This window comes from Tupaia chinensis, unplaced genomic scaffold (assembly GCF_000334495.1).
Source record: "Tupaia chinensis unplaced genomic scaffold, TupChi_1.0 Scaffold147282_1, whole genome shotgun sequence".
NCBI lineage: Eukaryota > Metazoa > Chordata > Mammalia > Scandentia > Tupaiidae > Tupaia > Tupaia belangeri.
This window is the reverse complement of record NW_006207133.1, coordinates 2,652,416-2,671,147: the sequence shown is the minus strand read 5'-3', so window position 1 is coordinate 2,671,147 and position 18,732 is coordinate 2,652,416. Positions and strand designations below refer to the sequence as shown.

The following is an 18,732-nucleotide window of genomic DNA, read 5'->3' as shown; positions in this document are numbered from 1 at the left end:
TGCTGGGGAGAAGGCACTCATGGGACACTGGAGGATGGTGATGCTGCAGCAATGGGCAAGGTGGCCCAGGCATTGGGACTAACCACAGGAGGGAGAGATGGACAGCAGCAGTAAGGCTGGGAGGGATCTCAGCTTAACTCGGCTCTGTGGGCACATGTAGGCCCCTGTGCCTGCTTAGATGGTAGCAGTAGAAACAGCAGTTTTTGAAAAACATTTTTGTTCAAACTTTGCTGAAGAATGAAACAACATATGTTTCACCTATTTCATCCTCTCCCTCACCTCTTTCTTCTCTTCCCTCTCCTTTTTTTTTCATTTACTTGGGGGTTGATTTGGGGAGAAGCAGATGGAGTAGGTGGATAATCACCCCAACAACTCCTTGACATCATTCTGGTCAGGGAATATTTAGACAATGAAGGACAAAGATAGTGAATATCAATTTTTAAGGGACAGGCAGGGAGAAAGGAGCCTGGTAGGAAGGTTGAAGGGGAGACAGGGAGACAGTTGGATGAAACTCTTAAGAGATGTTGAGAAAAATCAACAGGAGAGAATGGTTCAAAGAGCACACAATACAATTTGTATTTTAAAACATTTCATTGAAAACAGGCAATGGTTAACATTGTCAAAAAACTATTATCTGTCTACTCATTTATTTATCTATCTATCCATCTCTTTGTTCCTCCCTCCACTTATCCATCTACCTATTCATCCATCTGTGTACCTACTCATCATCTATCCCTCCAACCATTCATTCATTCCCTCTACCCCTCTACACCTGCCTCCATCCACCCATCCATCTCCCTACTCATCTCTTATCTATCATCTCTATCGCCTATCTATCATCTATCTATCTCTATCTATCTATCATCTATCTATCTATCTCTATCTATCTATCATCTATCTATCTATCTCTACCTATCATCTATCTATCTATCTCTATCTATCATCTATCTATCTATCTATCTATCATCTATCTATCTCTGTCTATCTCTATCTATCTCTATAATCTATCTCTATCTATCTATCTCTATCATCTATCTATATCTATCTATATCTATCTATCTATTATCTATCTATCATCTCTATCTATCTATCTATCTATCTATCTATCATCTATCTATCTCTGTCTATCTCTATCTATCTCTATAATCTATCTCTATCTATCTATCTATCTATCTATCTATCTATTCATCTGCCAGACATCTAATATTCATCTATCTATCTATCTAATCAGTAAAGCTCAAGGCATGCTTCTTGAACACAATAAAGTGTTGTGTTAGAATCTGCAGGCAATGCTCTAAGCAGCTTACACTTTATTCGGGTGAAAAATGAATGAGCTATAAAATATTTAAATAACAGCTTAACCCTGAAGCCACAAGGGAAAAGACTGATAAATTCAACTATAGAAAAAATTAAAAGTGTGAGTACAAAGAAAAAAAAGCTTCAGGACAAACTGTAAAGGTATTTGCAATGCATATAACAGACAAAAACCTAATTTCCTTAATTTACGTTGAGAGAATCATAGAGAAAAAGACTCCAAATGAGCAGATGTGAAGAGGAAGTTCTTAAAAATGAAAGCTAGTATGAAACTGTTCTCATCCTAACTCATAATTAAAGAAATGTAATTCAAAACAACAATGAGACTTCATTAGTCACATCTCAGATTGGCAAATATTAAATTGCTTGTTATTACCCAGCATTGTCAAAGGGGAAATAGGCACCCTCTTACCACTGGTGGAAATCAACTGGCACAATCTTTCTGGTAGACAGTTTAGAAATATGTCCTCGTTCAAGATACGAATACCACTAAACCCAGCAATCCACAATGGGGACCAGCCCAGCAGGTGCCTTTGCTGAGGCACACCAAGACGTCCCAGGAAGGATGCTCACAGCAGCTCTGCTGGGAACAGCAAAGACTGCAAACAGCCTGGTACCCACCAATGGGGGCGGGGGGGGGTGCAAATATTAAATTGCTTGTTATTACCCAGCATTGTCAAAGGGGAAATAGGCACCCTCTTACCACTGGTGGAAATCAACTGGCACAATCTTTCTGGTAGACAGTTTAGAAATATGTCCTCGTTCAAGATACGAATACCACTAAACCCAGCAATCCACAATGGGGACCAGCCCAGCAGGTGCCTTTGCTGAGGCACACCAAGACGTCCCAGGAAGGATGCTCACAGCAGCTCTGCTGGGAACAGCAAAGACTGCAAACAGCCTGGTACCCACCAATGGGGGCGGGGGGTTGTTACACTGTCTCTGCCATATGGGATGTCCTGTAGCCATTAGGGGGGACAAGGTAAAAATAAAACCTGCTCCATGGAGGACGGTGTGTTTGGCCTTATGCTATTTATGTCAATCAAATGCCTATATACTGTATATAAATTATACTATATTATTTGGGGGGCAAAATACACTCAAAACTAATACAGTAGTTTCCCACACATCCACACTTTTATTTTCCATGACTTCAGTTACCTGCAATTAACTGCTGTCTAAAAACACTAAATGAAAAATTCTAGAAATAAGCAATTTATAAAGTTTAAATCATGTGCTGTTCTGAGTAGTGTGATGAAATCTCAAACTATCCTGCTCCTTCCTCCTGAGAATATGAATCATCCCTTTGCCCAGAGTAGCCATGTTGTGTATGCTACCTATACATGTTAGTCACTCAGTAGCTGGCTAGTTTATCGTAATATAAATAGGGTTCAGTACTACCTCTGGTTTCAGACATCCAGTGGGGTCTTGGCATGTATCCCCATGCATAAGAGATTTGAGGGGACAACTGTAACCATTTCTGGCTTGAGACACTATATGAATGGTTGCTCCATAAGTGAGAGAAGAAGTGCAAGAGCAAATCTTTGGATGAAAATAAGGAATCTGACTTTTGCCTGTTTAGTGTCAAGTACATTTGGGAAGAGAACAGAGTGAGGCTCAATGTAAAAGGAAAGCTTTCTTCCATGCCATCTGACTGGCCTTTGTTTGACCCTTTTATCAAAGGAATGTTTTACTTTTATGTGAAATACATTTTAAATAATTGTATATTAAGGCAATGTTTGAATATCTGGCCTACACATGAGAAACATCATTGAATTGTTCAGCCAACAAAGGCCAGGACAGGAAGTCTCTCTGACCACACCTGTATGCCAAATTGTTTATTTTGTGAAGTCTTTTCGTCACTGCAGCTTGTTCATAGAGGCCCTTGGGAAAATTCCTCTACAATGTGAGATGTCCCCTGAGATGTTCCCGTCTCTACTAGCCCCTCCATTTTGCCCCAAGATACAGCCATGGCAGGAGTTTGTTCCAAGCAATTTCCATTTCACTGTGACCTGAAAACATCAAATTATTGCATTAGCCTAAGACAGAATGAGTCACTAATTAGGGCAGGTGTGTGTGTGTGTGTGTGTGTGTGTGTGTGTGAGAGAGAGAGTCCCATAAAGAATAGCACAGCTGGACAGGTGGAAAGGGTCCTGGATTGGGATCCAGGAGACCTGAGTTCTAGTCTAGCTCAACAGTCCACCAGCTGTGTGCTAAGGCCAATCCCACTGGCCCAGTGACTCGTCTAGACAACATTGTCTCTGAAATGAAGGAAGTCCACTCAAGTGATGACCTCTAATAGTCCTCCTGCACATTTTGATTTTTCTACCTTTCTTCCTAGATGCCCAACTCAAGCCTTGGTTACTCTTCATTTCTATACCTTTCCTGTGGTGCCTCCTGTAGTGCTAAGTCCAGAGATGGCTGTACGGGATAGAGTTGGAGTCTTGTAGTCAGAGCTCCCTGGGTCTGAGCCCCATCTCTGCTCCTTACCAACTGTGTGATCTAAAACAAGACCATTTTGCTTTCCAAGTGTTGATTTCTTTCTAGAAAGTGCCTTCTAGGTGGTGGTAAAGGTTGCATTTGCTTCATCTCAAGGGCTTGGTATAATAATAGGTGCTCAGTAAAAAGGGGAATCTTGTAATTGAACCAGAAAGTAATGATGGGAGAGCACCACACCCCATTCCCTCGCCTCCCTCAAGTCTTCTCGAGCTTTGCTCTTGGGGCATTCCTATCCCCATCCTTTGGCTATATGTGTCATGCACTATCGGCATTGTCTACCGGTGCCTCTGTCTCCCCACCAGGCTGTGAACTCCCTGGGAGGTCTGGGCCCTGACTTTCTCCCCTGGTCCTCAGGGCCGGGCATCGTGCCTAGCACTGAGAAGCTGCTCGAAAGAGTGCACCCAGGTGGGCAGGCTTAAGCCCACATGTCTCATTTCAGTTTGAGCTAAGTCCCCATGCCCACCTCACCTCGTCTGTTGGGGGTTTGGCCTGAGGCTCCTGGGCCATCAGCGAAAGACGCTCAGAGAGGCAAATCCTTCACCAGGAGTCAGAGCTGAGAGCACCGTAAATGCAGCTCCCTAGGAGAGGAGGCTTGTTGTTAATTAACTGCAGCCTCTTTTATCAGTGACAGCAGGGGCCATAATCAGCATCTCGGACTGCTTTAATTGTCTCTGAGATCTCCTCAGCAGGCCCAGGTAGCCCCAAAGAACTCCTCCTGTCTGTGACCACTGGACAGCTTCTCGCCTGTCCCACAGGTAAACCCAAGCTTCTCTCTCCCAGCCTGTCCCCCTGCGGAGCTCTCTGTTTTGGGGAATAGCACACGGCAATCCTGGGCTCTGTGGCCCAGAACCCGGGAACCAGCTGAGACTCCATCCTCCACTCTGTGTGTTGAGGACCCCTCCCATCCCAAGCCTGGCATGTCCCAGCACTCATCATTTCTTAGTTGGGCTGCTGTGCCAGCTTCCTCACTGGTCTCCCCCCTACATGTCCAGTCCTCGGCCCACCCTCACCCTGGTTCTTGAGAGGCTTATGTATCTCCCTCCAGCATCTGCTCTCTCCCGTGGATGACTTTTACCCACCCTCCCAGCTCAGGTGGGGCTCCCCAACTAAGCTGTCCCCAACTTTTACCTGTCCTGGGAGCTCTCCATCTTCTTCTGTGTCCCTGGACCCCATACTGGTTTGTCCAGTTATCTGTGGGTGGTTCTGTTTCCCCAGCTGGGCCACTATTCCCTCTAGGGTGCAGCCAGCACAGGTCGGGTCCCTCTCCATGTCCAGCACTTGTAGCAGGGCCTGGCACTTAGAAAGTGCCTGGATGGGGTTTGCCGGAATAGAATTAAACCAGAAACACAGGGAGGAAGGAGCCAGAGAGGGAGACATCTTCCAGCAGAGGGAAGGGTGAGTTCTCCCACATCAGGGAGACCTCAAGACCATGGGGAATCACCTGCTGCTGTGGGCTTTAGATGCTCTGCTACCTCCCTTCTCAGACCAACTGCCCTCCTCTGGCAGGCCTGGGGCTGGGGGCATTTTTCAGGGGCACTGGTCCTCTGGTTTCCACCTACCCACTTCACAGATGGCACAACTCCAAGCGTCTTCAGGAAGGCCCCCTCCCAGCTCTCTTCCATGTTCACTAGCCGGCTCTTACAGGAAGCCCCTAGTCAGGGAGTCCTCCAGGCACACACAGTCTAGTCCCACCCTTCCTTGTCCAGATGAGGAAATGGGCCCTTGAGGTGAAGAACCTGGCCTGGGGACCAAAGAGGGACTAGAACTCGGGCCCCCTGACTGCTTTGCTGCCTTTCTCTTCTAGGGCTTCCAGGCTCCCGGAGTTCTTCAGGCAATCCTCTGTCAGACCTGCTGGAGCAGCCACCTCCTCCTATCCCTGTCCCTGGGGTATGGACATGGGAAGGGGGTGGCAGGTTTAGGGGAAGATTATGGGATCTAGGTTAGCTTTGGTTTTAGACCTCCAGTTCTGGGCTTAACAACTTGCTGTGTGGCTCTGGGCAAATAACATAACCCCTCTGAGCTTCAGTATGCTTCTTAGTAAATGGGAGTCACAGAATGATACGAGATGATTTTGAGAAATTAATGTATATAAAGAACCTCGCAAAGTCAGTCAGGTGGCATGGTGGTTATCATAGTTGGTTCCACATGGCCAACTGTGCCATTTGAGTTCCCCACCCACGGCTTGAAAAACACACCAGTTGTGGGCATGTGAGTGCCCAAAATCCAGAGAGAACGAAGGAATTGTGGAGTGGCCATTCCCCCTGGGGGTGCTTTCTCTGTCTGTCCCTTTCTCCCTCACTCTCTCCCTAGCAAGAACACACACACACTATAGCAAGAACTGTGGGAAAACAAAAACCCGAACTCACGGAGGACCAGTTCACAGCAGGTACCTAACGAACGGGGGTTTTCCTTTCCCAGGGTGCACAACCCTTACGAATGCCATCTGTCCAGGACCAATAGTAGATCGCTTTTATTACCCAGCATCGCAAGGGAAGGCTGAAGGAGTTTGTCCAGACTGGGGACAAATAAAGCACATTTCTTCCGGGATAGTTGGGCTGGGTCGGTGCCGCGCAGGCTCTAGGATTTTTCCGGGAACCCGCAGCCTCCACCGGTTCGGCCGGCCTGCAGCCCGGCGGAGACCGAGGCCAAAGCCTGGCAGGCTGAGCACGGCCTGCAGCGCCCCCACGTGCCCGGAGAAGGAAAGCCACCTCGCGCGCTGCCGGCTCTGCAGGTAAATGAAGCCCGGAGCCTTCTACCACGCACGCAAAGTGGAGACCAGCCCACCGGCGCTGAGGGCGGAGCAGCCCGGATTACGTGTGTTTCAAGGGATGGGCACCCTTTTGTGGACAGTTCCTCAGTCGCAGCGCTGCCACTACCTGCAATGAACAGCCAGTCACCGTCCCAAGTTTACTATGATCTCACTGGGGCCCAAGCTCCAGCACACCATAGTGCACCTGCCTGGTATTTTCCAGCCCCTGCAAAAGGTGAAGAGAGTACCTCTTTCTGCTCATCCGTGGTCCATGACCAGAAAAAACGCTGTCTTAACATGCACTTTAACAAACATAAATTTCATGTTTTAACTTTGGAGCCACCATAAAGCAGTATTACACATGCCCATTAAGATTTTACAATACAGGGGCCAGAGGCGGCACCTGGGTGAGACAGGACTCTGCAAGGTTGACCCACCTGGAAAGGTTCTTTTCACATCCAGAGACCTCCCTAAACCTCAGGAACACACGTGACCACGATCTGAAGCTGGTCGAGGCTAGGGCTGCATCTCTGTGTCAGGACCCTGTTGGTAGTGCTGGCTCTGTCTCTCTTACTCATGGAAGAAAGAAATAAAGAAACTTAGAAAAAGAAAAGAAAAAAGTTTACAATACAGATTTGGAGAGGAGTGTGAGGGGAGGAACTCCAGGCTGGCCATGGGCCTGTGGAGAGACTCCAATGGCACCAATAGCCCCATCACTGTGTGATGTTTCTCCAGTTCCCTGACCTGGGGCAGGGACTGGGTCTTGATTCCGTCTTCCGGCGTTCCACAGGGCACTGCACACATCGGGTGTGTAAACGTCTGCTGAACTGCAGGAGGAGATGCAAGTGAGAGATTGTGAGGTTGGGAATACCGAAAGGAAAGTGAGGCGTGGGTAGGACTGAGCCCAGTGAGGGGTCCTTGAGGTAGGACATTAAACCATCTGCACTGATATACTTGAGCCTCTAAATTTGCCATCCTTGGGAGACAGGATCCTGCCAGAGGTTAGCAGTAGCTGGAGACAATGCCCAGCTGGGCAGAAATGGGTTACCTGCTGAAGGTGCAGCAAAGGTGTCTTCTGCAAGACCACTGGAGGACACTCATCTCTGGGTTCCAGTCTTCCCTCTGCCTCTCACCAGTTGTGTGACCTTGAACACACCTCATCTGTTTAACAGTCCTTGTGGCATCTGCCTTGAAGGCTGTTCTGTGGACTAAACTGCACAGGGAAGGCGCTCAATGGGTGGCCTCCTGATTCTCCTGACCCTTCGATAAAGGTAGCAGAGCACCTCCACCTGCCACCCCAGGGTCAGATCCTTCCCCCTTGACCTCCAGCACCCGTTCCTCCCACACTACTTTGTGGTGACCTTGGCGCATGCCCTCTGAGGAAATAGAAGCAATCAGATGAGAACTCCGTTTCTCATCTCCCCCCACCACATCCACTGGCTACTGCATCTTTATTCATGTTTTCACCTTCCTTCCTGCTGTAATGGAACAACTATTCCTGCTCCCACCAATTGCTCAGAATCCCTTGCCCTTTAGTTCTCGTAAGGACTCAGCTCCTGAAATTATGCCCTCTCTCTTGAATTATTAATTCCTCCTTCTCCACGGGGCCATCCCCATCAGCTTGCAAACCCGACTTATTTTACTGTGCTATCGAATATCAAGTCCTCCCCTGAACCCACCTTTCTGCCCCCAGCTGCAACCCCATTTCTTTCTCAGCATAGATGTTCTCTGGAGCCTGCACCTCCCATCCTCTGAAGGGGCTGCACACCAGCGACACATGGTAGACCAGGCAGAAAGTCTGAACTTGGGAAGGGAGACATTCGGAGCTTTTTGATGATGCATATTTGTACATTATTATTATTATTATTATTATTATTATTTGCTATAGGGTTTTATGTGTCACCAGAGAGAAAGACAGTGAGAAAGAAAGGAAGGAAGCACCTCTCAAAAGGGATGGCCACACCGCAATCCCCTTTCTTCCATTTTCCCCTCAAGATTATCCACATATGCACATGCACCCAGCATGTTTTTCAAACTTCTGAGTCTGAAACTCAAACTGCACAGCCAACTGTGTGGGATCCAGCTGTCTTAACCACCATGCCAACAGCAGGCCCACATATTATGCCTTTATTGTTTACTGGAACTAACAATTAATAGTTTTTTCTTCTTATAAAAATAGATTTATGATGCACAATCCCCAAATCATGGGAAAATATACCAAAGAAAAGAAAAAGAAATCAAAAGCCTACCACCACGTAGAAACATTTTGGTGTGCTTCCTTCTATTCCTTCCAGTAATTTTTTTCTTTAAGAATGTACATTTTGGACCAGCCAGGTGCTGTGAGGATTAAGGTGACTAAATCCTGGGCCTGGCAGCTTGGAAAATACTCCAGGTGCAGGAGCATGTGTGTCCAATGTCCCAAGAGGAAAAATGGAGGAGAAGGGATTGGCATGACCATCCCTCCTGGGGGTGATTTCTCACTTTCTCTCTCTCTCTTTCTTTCTCTTTTTTCCTTCTTTCTCTTTTTTCCTCCCTCTCTTTCTCTCTCTCTCTCTCTGGTGAGTGTATGCGCCCTGCAGCAAAAACAAACAAAATACACCTTTTAACATAATTCATATATATATACATGTATATATATATATACATGCAAAGGGACTTCCAAAAGTTTATGGAAAATGGAATTAAACTACAAGTTTATTTTGGTGTGAAACCTTAAAATTCACGCAGGGTTTTTTCACAACATGCATTTCCCAAAACCTTTTTGATGACCACATATATACTGTGTGTGTGTGTGTGTGTGTGCACGTGCACATGCGCACATATTGTGTAAGTCTGTCAAAATCAAAATGAATCATTTGTGTCAACTTGTGTTAAACCCCAACTAAACCAAGCCAGGGAAGGCCATGGGTAGGGCAGTTTCTTGTGCCTGGTAACTCCAACTATTATTTACAGAACCGTGCCTGAACCGCAACCTTGTACAAAGACCACTGCAACCTGACACAGGGACTACTTCTGCAAGGACATTAGCACAGAGACTGCCTGTCCAGCCTTGGCCTGATGCCACCCTTGTTATTGATCCTGGAAGCCAAGGATAATTGTCCCTAAACAACCGGTATAATCCCCGCTCTCTCTCTTCTCCCACTTGTGGTTTTTACCTTTAAAATTTGCCTTAAAATTGTGAAATCTTAGTGCACATGTTCAGGACAACTTGACCCTGTCCACCTTGGCTGCATGTCAGACTATACTTGAACTCGGCTCGAATAAACTCCTCTTACTTCACATACTTGGTCTCAGTTTACCTTTTAGGTTGCACACACACACACACACACACACACACACACACACACTGTGCTCCATGCTGCTATGGTTTGTGTTCCCCAAAAATGTATTTGCTGAACTTTGGTTGTGAAAGTATTCAAAGGAAAACTGAGGGCCAGCCCATAGTGGTTAAGGTGGCTGGATCCCACATGGCTGAACTTGTGGTTTGAGTCTGGACTTGGCAGCTTGAGAAACATGCCAGGCCCATGTGCATGTGCGCCCAGTCCTGAAACGAGGGGGATGGAGGAGAAAGGACTGTGGCATGACCATTCTCCATGCGGGTGTGATCTCTCACCACCCCTCATCTCTCTGTCAAATGTACCTAAACCATGGTAAAAATTAAATAAAATAAAAGAGAGATTAATGTTTTTATGAAATCAAAAGGCGGGGCCTTTGGAGTGACTACGAGATTGGTGGGTGTGCTGTGATTACAGTCTCGTGGGTTTGTAAGGCGAGGGAGGGAGACCAGGAAACACACATGGGACACAGACCTCACTCTTGCTCTTCGCTGTGCTGTGGTGCAGCCCCACTGGAAGAGGCCCCTGTCTCAGCTATTTCTGTTATGGGCAACACAATAGCCGACTAAGGCACATGCGCTGTGCTCAGCAGTGGGGAGGCAGCAAGACAGACTCAGCTCTTGGTCTGACCGAGAGAGGCATTGAAGCACCCTCAGACTGGCTAGTCAGAGGAGCGGGGTGGAGGGGGAGGAGGAGCATGAATGACCTCCGCCACCCCAGGGGGCTGAACTGAATTTTTAGGCTGGATGGTAAATTCTACAAGGTGGAAGGTAGCAGTTCAAAGGCTGCGAGGTAAGCAGGGCACTCCTGGGATGACAGGCTCTTATGCCTTGGCTGGGAGTGGGGCCTTCTTTGTAATAGCAGTGAGTGTTCTTCAAAGATTTTAATCAGGAAAGTGGCCAGATCGAAGGTCACTCTGGCTGTTTTGGCAAGTGGATAGGAGGGAGCAAGACTGAAGGGACAAAGGCCAGGCAGGAGGCTATTGCCATCAATCTGGGGCACTGGCAGTGTGGGTGGGCATGTCGAGCTGGGGAGAGACAGGCAGGCCCAAAAGCATCCAAGGCCACTCACACTCTTAGGTGCTTGACTGAATCTGGGATGAAGATGGTAACAGTGAAAGAGGCAATTATTTTTATTAAACTGTGGTTCTTCTGTCAATACTGTTTTGTAACTTTTTTCTCTTAAAGCAAATATATCATGAATACTTTTCTATGTTCCTAAATATCCCCTGTAATATGACTTATAATGGTTGGCAAGTCTATAATTGCATTTTGGATACTATCATTTAATTAACCAAACCTCTACTGATTGGTCATTGGCTGGTACCATTTTTTTTTTCTCTTTAATAGAAGCAAATCTCAGCCCATAAAGGGGGAAACATGGTTGCCAAAATACCTTTAAAAACTTCTTAGATAAATGCAATATTCATTGTTTTGTATACAATCATCTACATAAAGAGATTTCAAAAAATTCATAGAAAAATAGAATTAAATATTTTGGGGCAAAAACTTTTAATATCTGTGTATTTTTTTCATAATATTTATTTTCCATAAACTCTTTGAAGACTTCTTATAGTAATGTATATGTACAAATATATAATATAAAGCATATAAAAAGGAAGATATATGCAAAGTATAACTTTAGACCACTGCTAAAATTGCCATTTTTTGTATAATTTTCCTAAGCACAGGTAGTTGACTTTATACACATTAAAGGCACATTTGAGTGACTCCCCAGCACTCTATACAATACTCCAAAGAACTTACATGCTTTGAGAGACTGAGTTCTGTACCCCTCCTGTACATGAGCTTTGCCATGGGGCTTTGCCACCTTTTTACTTGAATTGGAAGAAACTTCTTTGTTTCACATGGGCTTGACCATGTGACTTACTTTGGCCAGTGAAATATGCCACTTCTGAGTGCAAGCCTTCAGAGGAATCAGTGTATTTTTGCTTGTACTCTTGTCCATGCCTTCACCAGGAGAAGGTCTCTAGAGGGAAGACAGATGAAGGGAACCTAAGCCCAACCTGTAGCTAGAAGCTAAGGCCAACTGGTGCTGTAGCTTGAAGTAGAGCAACCTGGAATAGCCTAGCCAAGATCAGCCAATCCCTAACTGAGCTGAAAGGTTTGAGTGAGCATAAATAATTATTGTAGCCTACTAAATATTGCTGTGATTTGTTACACAGCAAAGGCCGACCAATACAATGGGCATTTCTGATTATTTCCTTTGGCTGTTTCAAAAAGTTTTGGCTAATGCAGTAGCTAGTTTTGGAAGTCAATTTGACTGGACTTAGGAAAACCTAGAGACTTGACAAAGCATTGTCCTGAGTATATCTGTGGGCGGGTGTCAGGAGGAGATTAACATGTGGGCTGAGTAAACAAATATATCATGAATACTTTTCTATGTCCCTAAATATCCTAAAGATCTGCCCTTGAAGTGGTTGGGCACCATCCAGTCAATGAGGAGCTCAGAGAGAACAAACACAGGTGGAGTGTTCTCTTTTGAGACACAACAGAACAGGATAGGTTTCTACTGCCTTGGACATCTGAACTCAAGGCTCTCCTGCCTTTGGAGTTTGACACTCCAGGTTCTTGGGGTTTTAGCCTCAGACTGAGAATTACATCATCACCTTCCCTCCCTTTGAGGCCTTTGAACTTGATCTGAGCCATGCAACCAGTCTCTCAGGGTCTCCAGTTTGCAGGCAGCCTATTTCAGAATTTCTCAGCCTCATAATCATGTAAGCCCCTTCTCTAAATAACTCTCCTCTCATATATCTACATATATGCCCTATTGGTTCTAGCTTGGTTCTCTCTGAAGAACTCAGATTAACATAGTTTACATCTTGCCAAATTGTTCTCCTCCCCCACCAAAAACCCATCTATATTTTTATTCCCAGTAGATAACACTTGTTTCCCTCCTCTCGAACCAAAAGCAAGGGTATGTATTTAATTGCCAATTTGGCATGCAAACAAGTGTTCTCTCTTTTTTGAATTTCTTTTATTATAAGTAAGGATGAACCTTTTATTAAATACTTTTTTACTAACCTATAGTCTCTCTTTCTGTGAATTGATGACTTATGGTCCTCCGGCCTTTCTGTAGCATGTTGGCACCACCTCCAATTTCCTAGCCAAGCCATTGCACTTTGGGGACTGAGAAGGACAGGGAAGTAGGGCCAGGCTATTTCTGTCCAATCCCAGGCTCTATAGAGCTCACCAGCACATCACAGTATGAGGCTCTTCTTCCCAACCCCACTCCTACCTTTTTCATTCACAGATGTCACCCCCAACAAAGCCTCTGCACTTCTGTCTTTGCCAATTTCTGGAGGACCCACAGATGCACCATCCCAAACTGGTAAGCATGACACACATGAGAGGGCCATGTGATGGCTTGTCTACCTGGTGTGAACAGCTCAGTACTGAGGGAATATTAGGGGGTGGGACTGGTTCTGAGGGTCCTGAAGGTGCTTAGCATTTAATAAGCACCCATCTGAAAGGTTTTCTTATTACTTAGCATTTTCATTCATCCTCGTAGAAATCAAAGAGGGAGGAACAGTTACCATATTCTACAAACATGGAAACCAGGGCCCAGAGAGGGTTGATGACTTCACTGTCCAGAATTCTAACCCAGGCACTCTGGCTCCAGAACCTCAGTTCTTAGCCATGCCCCTGTGACCTGGTGCTGGGAAGTGCTGGGGTCTATCCTGCTGGGCGGGGGAGTGGTAAGTGGGCTTGTGCATGAGGTCCCTTTGAAGACCCTGCCATATCCACCTTACTTAGTCAGACTGCCCAAGACACCCAAATCACAGCATCTCCTGGCAAGCGGAAGAAGGGAGGAAGAGGCGTATTTCAAGTGCACAAACAGCCGAGCCTCCTACCGCAGTGTCACATGCCCAACACTTGGCAGCCCCACCCCTGCTCTGGGACAGCTGAGCATGTCACTGTGCTGACTTTATCCAGTTCCTCTTCAGTCCCACAATTGTCCACAGAACCAGTGTGCTGATGCTCTGTGGCCACATATGGAGGCCCCCGCAGATCTGAAAGGGAAATTTCCTCAGCTTAGCACAGCCTGAGAGCTTATCAGAGGGACTGCCTGGCAGAGGTGCTAGCTGCCAACAGCTCTCACTCCTCTTAATCTCATTGGTGCCAAGTAAACGTGGGTTTGAATCCTAGTTCTGCTCCTTATCAGTTATGTGTCCTCACTCTTCTTAACTTTTTCAGTTGGTTATTGTTGTACACAAACTTAGTGGCTTTAAGCCACAACCATTTGAAAGTTCTCATGAGTTCATGGGTCAGTTGGGCAATTAGTTCTTCTGATGTGGGCTGGACTTGAACAGTTCAACTGGGCTCTCTAATGTGATTAGCTGTGGTTAGAATGGTGGCCTTGGCCATGGCCCATGGGTCTTCCTTCACAAACTCACTCATCCTCCAACTGGCCAGCCTGGGCTCATTTCATCACATGGGGAGATTGGGAGAGTAAGTCAACAAGTGTGAAGTCCCTTGTGGCCCAGGCTTGGAACTGCTTCATAGCACTCCTGCCACTTTCTCTTAGCCAAAGCAAGACTCCAGCCCAAACCAGATTAAGGCATGGGAAGACAGACCTCACTTCAGATGAGAGGAGCTACAAAGTTACATCACAGTGGTCATAATATAATATAAGAGTGGTGTGGTGGCGTCTCATGACTTAACATCTCTGAGACTCTGTTTGCTCATTTGTAAAGTAGGAATAATACTCTGTGTCATGTGATGTCCTAGTGGCCTGCGTTTTTTTAAGAAATGACCAGTAAGTTACAGCTACAAGAGGGGACATGGGAGAAGCTCAGAGAAACAAAGTTTATTATACTCACGGGTCCTAGAGTGACAGTCACTGCACCCCGAGAAGGATCACATGGGAGGAGCAGAGTGCCAATGACATAGGTTAATGAAGCAGGTGGCAAGTGGGTGGGAGGGATCCATGGGTAGGTGTCTGACACTTAGTTTCTGTCTTGGGTGTTAGATGGAGGAGCAGCTCACTGGAGTGGGAATACAAGAGGGCCAGACAATGAGAAATCCGTCTTCAGCTGTGTTCTGTGGGGAGGCAGTTGGTGCACAGTTGTGTGCACATATCTGGAACTCAGGAGAGGAGTCTGCATTTACAGGTTGAGGAATCAATAGCTAAGAATTGAAACCAAAGCCATGGAAGGGAAACGTTGGGTGTGGCTGACCCACAGCCTCATTTCTGGGCTTTACTGCTATGGTTGGGGAAGCCAGTCCATTCTCTGTAAGAATTTTCACTATTCTGTGTCTGGAAACAATTGGTTACTCCTAAGGAAAGAAGGGCGTGCATGTGTGTCAATGTGTCTATTTGAGAATGCGTGTGTGTATGTGTATGCAAGTGTGGTACAGGTGCGAGTGAGGCTGGAAAGAAAGGGGAAAGGGAGAAACTGAGGGAGAGGTGGAGGGGGGCAAAAAAAGAGAACCAGTATACTTTGGAGGAGAGCAGCTGACACAAATGACTTCTGGAAGAGCCTGCAGTCATGATTGTTGCGTTTATTTATTTATTATTTCTTGAGTAACAGAGAAACAGAGACAACACCCCAGTATTTCCTTGGTTCCATGATCCACCCCAGCTTCAACCAGCCCTAAGTCACGAGCACATACATGCCTGGCATGCTTAGGTACGTTTCTGGGCACAAATCTGGAACCTTCCATGTAGGTCAACCTTGCAGAGCATTGTATTTTACTACTTCACTATGCCACTATCTGGCCCATCTGATGATCTTTACTTTTTAACGTGTTACTCTGTCCACCATTATAAATGTTTCAGTGGTTTTGCTTATTCTTGGGAAACTTGAAAACTTTCTAATGGCTGTATAAGACTGTGGGCTCCAGCCTACCCAGGAAGGCAGCCTGTTTCCTACTGCATTTGCTCACAGCTTCAGCCACTCCAGCCTTTCTCTGGCCCTTGGTTACTTGCCCTCTGGCTGGGATGATTTCTCCCTCTCTTTTAGTCAGTTAACTCCCACTCTTCCTTCCCTGACTCTCGGATCACATCCCCTCTCCATTGCATGCTCCCAATGCGTCCTTCTTTGATTAACATGGCTTCCTCATGAATCTGAAAGCTGCATGAGGACAGAGACCAAGTCCATATTAACTCCACTACTTATCCCCAGTGCTTAGCACAGTGCTTGGCACAAAACTGAGATTCAATAAACCTTCGTTGAGTTAGAGTGGACGAAGAAGAAACTACAAAAATAGCCCCACCTGAGCTTGCAGGAGCCCAATGTGAGTTATTGGCACTCTTAGCCAACAGCAAGGTGTCAGAATGAGCTCTCTAGGGTATGCCAGTAGTGGATTCATGAGGCCTGGCGTCCTTGTCAGGGCCTAAGGCCAAGTCAGCACCCTAGGGACACAAGAAGGGGTTTCCCTAGACAGGGATCAGTCTTGCAGATCCTGGAATAGGAAATAAGGGTGGGGAAGCTGGGTTTGAGAAGGTCAAGGAGGACCCTCCCTTCCATTTTGTCTTCCTACTGCCTTTTCCTACCATTCACCAGGGGTGGGGTGGTGGTGAGGGGAGCACACTTTCCCTAAATAGTCTTCCTATTTGCTCAGCTCAGACTTCCCTTGCTTAAAATGACAGGCTAAGGCCAGTCAGGCTTGTCTTTTTATAAGCTAAATGAAAAGAATTAGAAAATCATTTCTGTTTTCAACTATTTTCATAGCTCTTGTCTTTCTGGAGAGATTCAGGAAGTCAGCTTTGAGATTCAGATTGCATCAATGACATGTGCAGTTCAGGCAATACTTGCCCTTTTCTTCCTTTAGAAAACAAAAACAAAGACAAAAACAACTCCTTGGGAGATAAGGAACAGGCAACAAGAATTAAAGGGGAAGGGGTTGCTGATAAGACACTTTAATTGCACATTTGCGAAACATGTAATTAGCCCCAGATCCTCTCATTTGGCAAAAGATACCTTCTTTCCTCTCTGACCTACCTCACCCTTATCCTACAGGCCAGAGAAAAGTACATCACAGAGTCTTTTGCCAAACTAGAACAGCCAGTTTTCGAGTCCTGCTTCCCATTCCCCCATCTCGAAGGCCAGCGTCCTTCAATTCCCCAGAAACTCTGACCTTGTGCTGGAAGATACAGGCTGGTCCTGGATGGTTGGATGAAGTCTCAAAGGGAAAATCCCTAAGGGGCTCCAGTGGGAGTTACTCTTACACTGTGATGAGGGTGATGAGCAGCCAGAATCCTTGGCCACTCCAGCTCAGTCCTTTCATCTCCTCCTCCCTGGTGTTTGACCTTGGACTCTATTATTTACAAGTGATCTTGGGCCATTTTTCTAATGCTCTGAGGCTGAGCTTCCTCATGGGTCGAGAGGGAACCATGATGCCATGGAATCTCATCATGCATGCACCTCACTCTCCCAGAGTCAACATTCAATGGAACCATTTACAACACCCAGCCAGAGAGAGAGGGAGAGAGCCTATGAGATTCCACCTGAAGATTATATAGCCCAGGAGAAGACTGACAAGAGGGAGGGGAGCCAGATCTCTCCGAGAGGGTGTATTCCACTTTCTTGTTTAATTCTGTCATTCATCCAATAAATATTTACTGAGCCCCTATGGGGGCGAATAAAATAGACAAAAATCCTAGCATTTATGGAGTTTATATTCTAATGAGAATTAACTTTCAGGTTTAAAGGTATAATTCATATTTATCATGCAATATGGTGGAAATGCAAGCCAACCTCTTCATTTGCTGCAGAGCCAAAAATATGGTTAACAGCTCTGATGCTAGAAGGAGAGCTTATTTTGAGAGATGCTATATCTAAATGACTGAAGGGATGGTCAAGACTAATTTGGCTCCAGGTAACCTGCACCTTCTGCATTGCACCGTTTTTCCCCTTGGCTATAAGTTGAGACTCTACTGTTCCAGTGTGCACATGAGAATTCAATAAATATTGAGTACTTTGAGTGGGCACATCAACAGAAGACAGGAGATGTTAACTCAGGGACATTCAGCCACAGCTAATGACATTACTAGGTGTGCTTTGAGCTTTATTAGTGACCCCTCCCCAGAGGCTGCTCAGCTGCTCCTAGGGAACTCCTCCTTTGTCTTCCTCCATGAGTCCATAGACACCTCAGGGACACATCAGAGAAAGGGCTTCAGGGTTAGATGCTGCACTCCACACCTGCGTCCTCACTGTGGTTACAGTTGTGGGCACCCCATGCATTCTTTCTGCAGTCCCATAGTGTCTCCTCTGATCCTCTGCATGCAACATCATCCAGCCAGATTTTCCCAGTGCCTTGATATGGAGAAAGCAAGGAGAGCAGGATTAGAGTCTAAGTAAAGCAGCCACATTGGTGCCCCTGCTTCTGTGTGGGCAGACTTCCCATTGTCCTCATATCCATTCAGGCCCATGTGCTAATGGCTAATTGGGTCTTTTATAATGACTCTGCCTCCATTCTATTCTTTAAGCTATGACAAAGTCTCATCCGCATATTTAATATGTAACCCATACAATATTTGAAATCTCTTTCTTGTGTGTTTGATCCGTGTCTTCTCCATGCTCTGCAGCATTCACACCTCTGTCAACCCCTGTTCTCAGGATAGGATTGAAAACAGCTGAATTATTTGATTATACTGCAATGCAACTTCATCTATACATCCTAGCTAATAGGAGGCCATGTGTACCATCACACACTACATAAGGGCACTGCAGTCAACAACAGGCTGCGTGGGCGGTGGCAGTCCCGTAGATCCTATCTAGGTTTGTAATAGGCAAGGCCCTCTAGCTATGAGTAAGAATGTTCTGTGATGTTTGCGCCATGACAAAATCATCTAACGACACACTTCTTA

The 18,732-nt window shown here is 46.0% G+C and overlaps 1 protein-coding gene and 1 pseudogene across 1 annotated transcript in view; both read right to left on the bottom strand.

The window, feature by feature from the left end:
* Window positions 1-5,435, bottom strand: part of LOC102497287 (peroxiredoxin-1 pseudogene) — a 20,663-nt pseudogene extending 15,228 nt beyond the window's left edge.
* A 12,469-nt stretch (window positions 5,436-17,904) lies between these two features.
* MARCO (macrophage receptor with collagenous structure) overlaps window positions 17,905-18,732 on the bottom strand; it is a 45,899-nt gene continuing 45,071 nt past the window's right edge. Inside the window, exon 16 of the mRNA XM_006169546.3 lies at window positions 17,905-18,178. Within this exon, the coding sequence (XP_006169608.1) occupies window positions 18,045-18,178 (134 nt within the window). The 3' untranslated portion in view covers window positions 17,905-18,044. The remainder of the gene's footprint in view (window positions 18,179-18,732) is intronic.